The 8,945-nt window shown below is 39.4% G+C and overlaps 1 protein-coding gene across 1 annotated transcript; it reads left to right on the top strand.

The window, feature by feature from the left end:
- Positions 1-377: 377 nt before the first annotated feature.
- Positions 378-8,412, top strand: RNASEH1 (ribonuclease H1; the record flags this gene model as incomplete). Its single annotated transcript, XM_009705494.1, has 6 exons — positions 378-572; positions 1,164-1,263; positions 1,758-1,812; positions 2,915-2,999; positions 5,661-5,785; positions 7,950-8,412. Coding segments are annotated over 6 exons (647 nt in total), but the record flags the coding sequence as incomplete, so codon positions are not given.
- Between the last annotated feature and the right edge of the window lie 533 nt (positions 8,413-8,945).

Genomic DNA, 8,945 nt, shown 5'->3' with positions numbered 1-8,945 from the left:
GAAGTGGCGGAACGCCGTGGTGGTGAAGTGCAGCGGTGGATGTGTCTGTGCAATGGAAGTATTTCCGTAGGGGCTTGGCGAACATTGCTTTTGCTGTGTCCGTTTCAAGGGCCGTTACATATGTGTCTCCTTCAGTCTGATCAAGGATCAAGAATGACTGGTGTATACTATGATATTTTTTGCATAGTAGCTTGGGGTGGTGTCAGTTAACAGACTAGCATGATAGTTACACATCATGCTAGGTGACAACACTAGCTAGGTGTTATCACTAGGTGATAACACATGTTTATAAGCAGTCATTTGAAATAAAATTTGATCTTATATATATTTGAACTTTTTCTTTTTTTTTTCCTTTTTTTTTTTGTTTGTTTTGGAAGGGGCACATAGTTCTTCAGTTGTAACACAGGAAAATGGTAGCCAGAGAGAGGAACCAGAAGTAAACATCTTGTGTTGCAATACATGCAAAAGACCATACGAACAGTCTGCAAACGAAGAACGCATTGCAAAGCGTGTAAAACATGATGAAGCACACTCAACACCAACAGTCAGTGAAGATAAATTTTCATATATGGGTGAGGTCTTCATTATTCCTGTAATTATTTTCAGTCCTTTGCGCTGTTACTTATGAAAGAGCTTGTTAAAGTGTAATTATTAGAAAGCTCTTAGGGAGGTTTGTGTATGGCAGCACCAGGCCCAGCGCAGCGTTGTTTCTTTTTAAAATGGAAATGTGAGCCATGATACGTTTGTTCATGTTGTCTTTCAGTGTAATTTGAGTTGGCTTTAACTGGTGTCAACATATAGCTTGATCTGATCATTATGGGTGTGATTTTTATGTAAGTCTGGATTAGAGACTCTATTTAAATATACAGATGTAGCTGGGAAGTTTTGAAGTTGAATGAAGAAAAAAGGAACTGTAGTGAGAATATGGAACTTGGGGCAGAGGTGCTTCTTGAGGCTGATTAATTTGACATCAGTGAGGGTGTGATAGGACTTCTGGTGTTCTGCATTACTAATGGACATAACTTCTGTAGTTAACTTTTTGAAAGGCCCTCTGGGAAGGGAAGTTTTGGGGATTAATCTGTTGGCAGGCATTTCTTTTTGCTTAAAGAGTCTATGTCCTTTAAGAGGTGCGTGAACTTCTGCTTTTGGTAATTCTTTTGCAGGTGACTTTGCAGTCGTTTATACAGACGGTTGTTGCTCAGGTAATGGACGTAATAAGGCACGTGCTGGAATAGGTGTCTACTGGGGACCAGGCCACCCTTTGTAAGTAGCTGGATATTTTGGGGGTTTGGTTTTGGTTTTTTTTTAATGTATTACTATTTGTTTTGTGTGTCATTTATAATACCGGTCTTCTTTTGAATATGAAGCCCTGCTGTTGAGGCTCAAAATGATAGTGCTATGAGACTAGCGAGTTACTGAGGGGAAAAGAGAAATCGGCTTCTCTGAGAGATAAGAATGTGGGGACAATCAACTGGAAATAGTATTTTTAGGGGCTGAAGCTATAATTCAAGTGATGCAGAAAGTTTTTAAAATAGATGTAGATATGAACAGAAGACAATAAATGTAACTGCATATTGATGGCAGATTGAAATTTGCAGGTTGCACTGTGCAGGTGGAAGTTAGAGCTGGAGTGTCTGTTCATCCTCCTTTATAAAAGGAAAAGTAGCTGTCTTGTATTTGTTTTTCTAATGTGTAGTCATTATACAGCATTCTGAATATTTGGGGTAACTAATCTATTATTCATCCCTTGGACACAGAAATACCAGTGAAAGGCTTCCTGGACGGCAGACTAATCAAAGAGCGGAAATACATGTAAGTAGTAAAGGTCCTAAAATGCTTCTGTGTGTTCGACCGCAGTAGCACACTCGTGACTATTTCAACTCTGGCCTTCAGAAACCAGTTGTGGAGCCAATATCAGGAGTTACAACTTGAAACAAATCATTCTTTTCAAGTTTTATTGATCTTTATTGGCTTTGAACAAGGTAATTTGCCTTGAGAATTCTCAAATATCATCAGGCCAAGCACAGCTATTTAAAATGGCCTTGCATTAGGAAAGCCTGGTTCTCAAATCTGTATGGTGTCCTTTCCATTTTTAATGTGTATATCTCAGACCTTGGGGTGAGGGCTGCTGAGTAGAGGTTAAAAGGAGAATTGGCTTCTTACTGTGATAGATCAGAGCATCATATTCCTTAGATAAATATAACAAACAATCCTAGGTTCTCAGGATAACTTATTTTACTTCTGAAGTGAACTTCTATTGGCAACAGTAGATTAGTCTTCCCTTCTCACCTCACCTTAATTTGGGTGGCTGCTGCTGTCCTGTGCTGTGAGTTTGGAGATGAACTGAAATGAGGAATTGATCTGTGTAGACTACAGGAAGTTCATTTTAGTGAGGGAGAAGCGGAGGTGTTGGTGGTGTGCCAGCGGTCAAACTTGTCACTAAAGAGCTTTTCAGCTCTACATCCAGACCTGGCCACTTCTCTCTCTTATTTTATTTCATTGCACCAAAAAACCCCCAACTTCAGGGGTTCCAGACTGTTGGAACTTGTATGAATCCTTCCTCAAAGTTATGGAGAAAATACCTAAAACTTGATGTGCAGTTGATAGAGGCTTTGGTAGTTATAAAATTAGGCAGAGAGCTACTCCTTCAGTACAGAGCTGAACATAAGAATGTTCTTGTTTTTTTTTTGCCGGGGAAACTTTAGCAGCTCCCTGTTTGCCTGATTCATTAAGCGGTCATCTGCATGCATGATTTTGGGAACCTCTGCTCTAAAGCATATTGCTACTCATTGATGAAGAGATTACAGTAATATTCTTTGTAGTTCTGTGTTAGCATCAGGTACTTTGCTGGTATTTTAATTGCATGTGTTCAAAATCTTGTTCTGAACTGTGATTCTATTGAAATGTTCTTAAGGCAGCCTGCAAAGCAATAGAGCAAGCAAAGAGTCAAAACATCAAGAAACTAATTATCTACACTGATAGCAAGTTCACTATTAATGGTAAGTTAATGATTTTAGTTTTCCTGATTCTTAAAGACACACTGCACACTATTTCATTACATAAGGCCCACAGAACATACTGAGTCCTGGGGAGAGGGATATAAGGAAGAGAATGCATAACTTATTTCAGTACCCATGACTGCTTGGGGAAAAACTTCAGAATATTACAGGATCACCTGCTAACTGCATGAAATACAAATAGAGACAAAGTGCCTGTTACAGTAAAGGCTGACAGAAGTAACTACAGGATTTTTGTATTAAAGTATTCAGTGTGACACAAAGTCTAGAAAAAATGTTTATGTGTACTCTGTTAAGGATGTACTCAGGAAGGTACTTGGAAGGGGGTGTAGTAACTCTGTAGGTTTTTTGTTTTGTTTTGCTTGGATTGGAGAGGCTATCTTAATACGTGCATGTGAAGTACATTCAAGTTTCCTTGCTTTTTACATGTAGACTACACTTCCAAGAGTTCAGGCTATGCTAGAAGGCTAGCCAGAGACGATATGCGCTCAGAGTATGCATTTAACATTTCACTCTCATCCAAAGATTTGGAAAATTTAATTTTGTTCCTTATAAATATCCTATGAAGCGGCCAGTAAGGCTTAGTTTCTGAATAAAACTTCTTCTTCTTTCCCCAAGATCTTCACATTTGGCTCCTGTGATAATTTGGAACTGTTTAAGTATGTTTTTCTTTGTATTTCACCTTTTTACAAAGGGAGTACATGTGTTTGCTGTTTCCAGATCACTTTGGAGTTGTTGGTTTAGTTTTTTTTTAATAACATCAAAGAAAAACTTACTGCAACTTTTGGTTGAAAATTAAATGTTGCGTTTTCACACTTTGATTTTTTTTTTGGGGGGGTGGGGGAGAGGGGAATGTGAGTATCTTGTTCTGTGCTAGCACTGAAAGTAATTATTGGTTTAATTGCTTGTTATTAATAAAGTAAATAAATGGTGTGTATGTTAAAAATCTGTGTATCTTTTCCTCCAAATAAGTCATTTTGCTTTCCAGAAGCCCCTCCTGATTTCTGAAAGTGGAGGAGTATGAAAGAAGAGCATCAGTTTTTTCCTTTTTCAGGTGGCTCATGTTTAGAAGTAAAGCAAAACTTACCTTGAAAAACTCTGATGTCACCTTGAGTAGCAGTACCCTAGAAAGGACAGAAAGCTACTGAGTAGGAGCAAGAGACTGCTAGTCAAGCAAGGAGTTGCTGGAGCTGTCCCTTGCTGCTTGTTTCAAATTCTGTTAGCTTGCATGTGAATGAAAGAGGTTCTGCGTGGAAGTGAAAAGTGTCAAGGACTTGTGCCCTGTCCTCCCGATTCTAGCTTATAAGTTGAGGAAGGGACAGTAAATGTTAAGAAGCAACTTAAACGAATTTTCCATTGCTTCTCCCTAAGGAACATCTCATAAATCTCTCATTTGAGTAGCTTATTTTCCCCAAAAGATTTAGGTATAGCGTTTCTTATAGGAGCAGAATGTGTGGGGGTTTTGTTTCGTTTTTTGGTCTTTTTCTTCTTGGTGGTGGGTTTTTTTTTAGCCTCTGCTAGAAGCATTTTGAAAAAGGGAAGAATAAACCAAGAGTCTACTCTTCGGGACTAGGTGTTGCATCCTGATCAATAGGATCTAAGTGCATAATCTATTGCAAGAAGCAAGTTGTTCAAAGCATTAAGGAACAAAGAAACATCTTTGCAATTCTTTGGTTTGTGGGAGAAAAGTCTGTACCATCTTGTCTGTGTACCTGATGTTAGGAAGGAGGAAAAGTTGCAGAGTCAGATAAAGTTCCTGTTAAACTTAGGTGTGAGACTTAAGTATGAGGGAGGAAAAGAAGAATCTTTAGGTGTGATGTCTTAGTCTCTGGTTTTGCTTGCAGTTTGCTCTTGTAGTTTGGGTCACTGAGGTGCAGGTTCCACTCTTGTTTAATTAGTTATTTTGTAAATGTGTCTAGGAGTTATTTTTTAAAATAACAGAGAAGGAGGCTTGTGGTTAAGTACAAGTGGATGTGGTTTCGTTTTGTTTTTAGGAGGGTTTGTGCCCAAGATTGGAGATCCTCTATTTGCTTCAGGTCTGTTTGTCATGAAAGCAGTAAAGATGTCTTACATTGTTGAAACCAGCGAAGATATTTTTAAAAAAAAAATAAAAATCCTTATTTAAGGAGTAATGTAGTAATTTTTTTGGCCAGCAAGGGATGACCAGAATGTTAAATCTTGTTCTGCAGAAATCTGCTTATGTGGTCCTACTCTGAAGGATTCTGTTTAGCATGCAGAAGCCCTAAGACAGGTGGCCATCTGTTTTTCCTCTATGCATGTATGTCTCCAATTTCTCAAAAGAAAGCTGTAGATTTGTTCTAGCTTACTTGTACCATCAAGGAAATCCTTAGCTTCAGTTTATTGAAGTTCATGCTGTAATTTTCTGTGTAATGCGTATCTAAGATTGTAGTCTTTAAATTGAATATCTGTTTGGAAAAACATGATTAGGTAATTCAAGTAATAATGGAAAAATACAGTCCTGAAAGACAGTAGCAGAGAACCAGACAAGAGTATCTTCTGTCTCCAGTGTCTTTGCCTGAGACTTTGTATGGCATTAATGTCATGTTGAAAGGCTGTTTGCTCCATCTTGATCCTTGCTGGCTTCTCTAATGGCTTTTTTATGGTGATGCTCCCTTTGCATAGGTATTACGAGCTGGGTTGACAACTGGAAAACAAATGGCTGGAGAACAAGTTCAGGAGGAAGTGTAATAAATAAAGAAGATTTTGAAAGACTTGATAATTTATCAAAAGACATAGAAATTCAGTGGGTAAGCACCTCATTTCTTATTCTTAATGACATCTTAAGTGTTTACAAGAAAACTGTTTGCAAGTATGACCATAACTAAGAATTTTATAGCGCATAATATTGTACATGCATAAGTAAAACCATAAATACGGAGAACCTACTTGTTTTATTTAAAGCAAATAAGCAATATAACCTAGGCTCTTGGAACCAGTATTTCATTTATTAAAATGCATGTTTATATTTGTTTTCTGTCTCTTGTTACTACTTAGAAAATGCCTGCAAGAATAGTTTTGTTAGTACTGTTAGTAGATGAAATTTCTGTTCCTGGAAATCGGAGCTTAAAACATAACTGTGTCTTTAAATCATAGCTGAATTTCTGGATTGCTTTTCAGAACTTTTAAGACACTGGTTTGTTGGTGTAACTCAATCACATGAGTGTCTTTAAACTGGGAAAACTAAGAGAGTATAACCCCAAATAAACTAACTGTAGTTTTTTGTATCTTAACTGTATTTTTTTTTCCAAGAAAACTGGGCACAGAAAGGTCTTTAAAATACCCAGTGTTAAGTTTTAAATTGTTTCACTCTCCAGTAAAGAAATAAAACAATTTCTATAGAGGTATACCTGGTAAAATGTATTTTTCTGTAGCCTCTAACATCTGTGCTAAACACTGTAGGGGATATCTTCCCTCCTCTCCTTCTAAATGTCACTCTAATTGTGATCTAAGACTACTAATTCCAGAAACAGATCTGTGCCGTGGACTTCATGGCTGCTAATGGCATATTTATGAGGCTTCTGTCTTTACTCTGTAGAAAACAGGATAACATAGATCTTTAATGTGCGCTTTTTCTATGGGAAATCTGTTGCAGATATTCTTCTGTTCATGTTGTTCTATGTTCCAGAGTTCACGACTCCAATTTAAAGGCCGACTAGATTTTATATAACTACTTGTATTGCCTATTGAGGAGAAGAAAGCATAAAAATTTAAAACTAAGACCAAAGTTCAGCTGTTCTTAGAGTATTTTGCATAAAAATATTGTTGCTTTATGCACACTTCTTACACCTGAATCTCTTAAACTTGGGAAGCTTTTTTATTTCAGGAGGAGCAATGCATGCATACACTTTATTATGGTAATCCCCCTGCTTTGGTGTGGGGTCCTCCCCGGGCTGCAGGTGGGGATCTGCTCCAGCGTGGGCCTCCGTGGGCTGCCGGGGGACAGCTGGACTCACCGTGGGCTGCCCCAGGGGCTGGGGGGAATCTCTGCTCCGGGCCTGCAGCACCTCCTCCTCCTGCTGCACTCACCGGGGGCTGCGGGGCTGCTCCTACCACATACTTTCGCTCCTCTCCCTGGCTGCTGTGAGCATTTTTACCTTTTCTTAACTTGGTTATCCCAGAGGAGCCACCAGCTTTGCTGATGGACTCAGCTGTGTCCTGCAGTGGGTCTGTTTTGGAGCTGGCTGGAACTGGCCCTCTCTGATGCAGGGACAGCCCCTGGTGTCTTCTCACAGAGGCCACCCCTGCAGCCCCCCCACCTGGTACCAAAACCTTGCCATGTAAACATAATACCATCTCGCGCACACTTCATGCTTGTCCCCTCTCAGATCTTGTCAAATAGCAAGCTTGATTTTCTTCCTGTCCTTCTTCCCCCAGGCTCCTCCGCCCTTCCTTCTGACAAGGATGGGCTTAGGATTGAAAATGTTTTCAGTTCCTAATTGGACAGTTTAGACATCTGAAAATTGAAAGATTCTTTTCATACCCTGTTTCTGTATCCTAAGTGAGTGCTGTAACCACCAAGGCTGTTAGCGGCATAGAGGTCTCTGGCTTTCGGGGAGAAGATTAACTTGGTTTCAGTACTGAACACAGATAGGTTTTTCTCTCTTCTCTGAAAGTGGGAATTTGGAGTTGGAGCACTGTTGTCTGCATTTCCTAAAGACTAGGTTAGGTGGTCCTTATCCAGTTCGCTACTTCCCAGAAAGATGATTTTCACAATTTGGCACAGCTTCCCTAGAGGAAGGGAGACTATGAACCTTCCTGGGAAGAACACATCAGGACTAAATGCAAGGAGCGGACCTCTACGGAGGTGCTACTGTACTGTGAGTGAAAGGGTGTTGCACGCTCAAATTTAATGTATGTACTTTTTCCTTGCTTTCTTGCATATCTAATGCTCCTATACTTTTGTCCTAACAGATGCATGTTCCTGGTCATGCTGGCTTCCAAGGAAATGAAGAAGCTGATAGACTAGCAAGAGAAGGAGCTACTAAACAAAAGTCATGACGTACTGGGACTAGAGACTGTTGCAGTGGGAGGAACAGGGCTGCCATCGCAGTGTCAACTCGAACTGCTTTAATTGTTTTGGACTTGAACTTTGAACTGTGCTTCTTTCTGGCCTGAAGTGTTAAACATATACCAACTTCTGGGGAGAAAAAAAACACCTTTTCTTCTGTAGCATTTGTTTTATAATCGAGTCAATATTTAGTTGACATAGTTTGCTTTTTCTCCGTATTACTGAAGGGCCGCGATCAGTGTTTTTAGCAGTCTTGTAGACTTCTGAATTCACTGTAAAGACAGACTTCTGAAGAAGTAATATTAAATCATAATCCTAAGTGTTCTGTATTTTCCTCTTAGTGAAATAAATTAATTTTTTGTACAGAGGTGTATATTAACAGCCCAAAATAGTTGGGGATGGGGGAACTGTGGGATTGGTTGATTTGGTCAGAGGTCAGAGAACTTGACACTAGTGCTTTGGCCTTCTGGTACTAGCAGTAGCTGGTCCACAGGTGGCTTGTAATGCTCACCCATGCCTCACAGGATCATCAGTTACCGTGTCTGTAGATTTCTTTATCATGTTCCTTATTTTGCAAGGTAGCATGAACAAACTAAAAAGCCAGACACAAGAAAACTTGAACTATGAATTTTTACTCTTCTCCTCTCTCTAGCTGCTTAATGTCCAAGCTCTTTGTTTCTGGCTTCCTGATTCCATTAAGTAATTTTTTAATGCATGCTCGTTCTCATTAGCATTGTTAGTTCCTCTTCAGTGTTGTCCCAAGGGTAATAATTGGCCATTTTATCTGAAATGGAACTAGAAGATGATCAGCTTCTCTAGATCTTCGGGATGTCAAGTGTTTGACTTCATTTTTTCCAGTCAATGGTGAGATTAATGGTGTCACCGTTTCAGGCTGGGCC

The sequence above is a fragment of the Cariama cristata genome, unplaced genomic scaffold, assembly GCF_000690535.1.
Source record: "Cariama cristata isolate BGI_N322 unplaced genomic scaffold, ASM69053v1 scaffold1748, whole genome shotgun sequence".
Lineage (NCBI taxonomy): Eukaryota > Metazoa > Chordata > Aves > Cariamiformes > Cariamidae > Cariama > Cariama cristata.
This window is presented reverse-complemented; position numbering and strand designations above follow the sequence as displayed.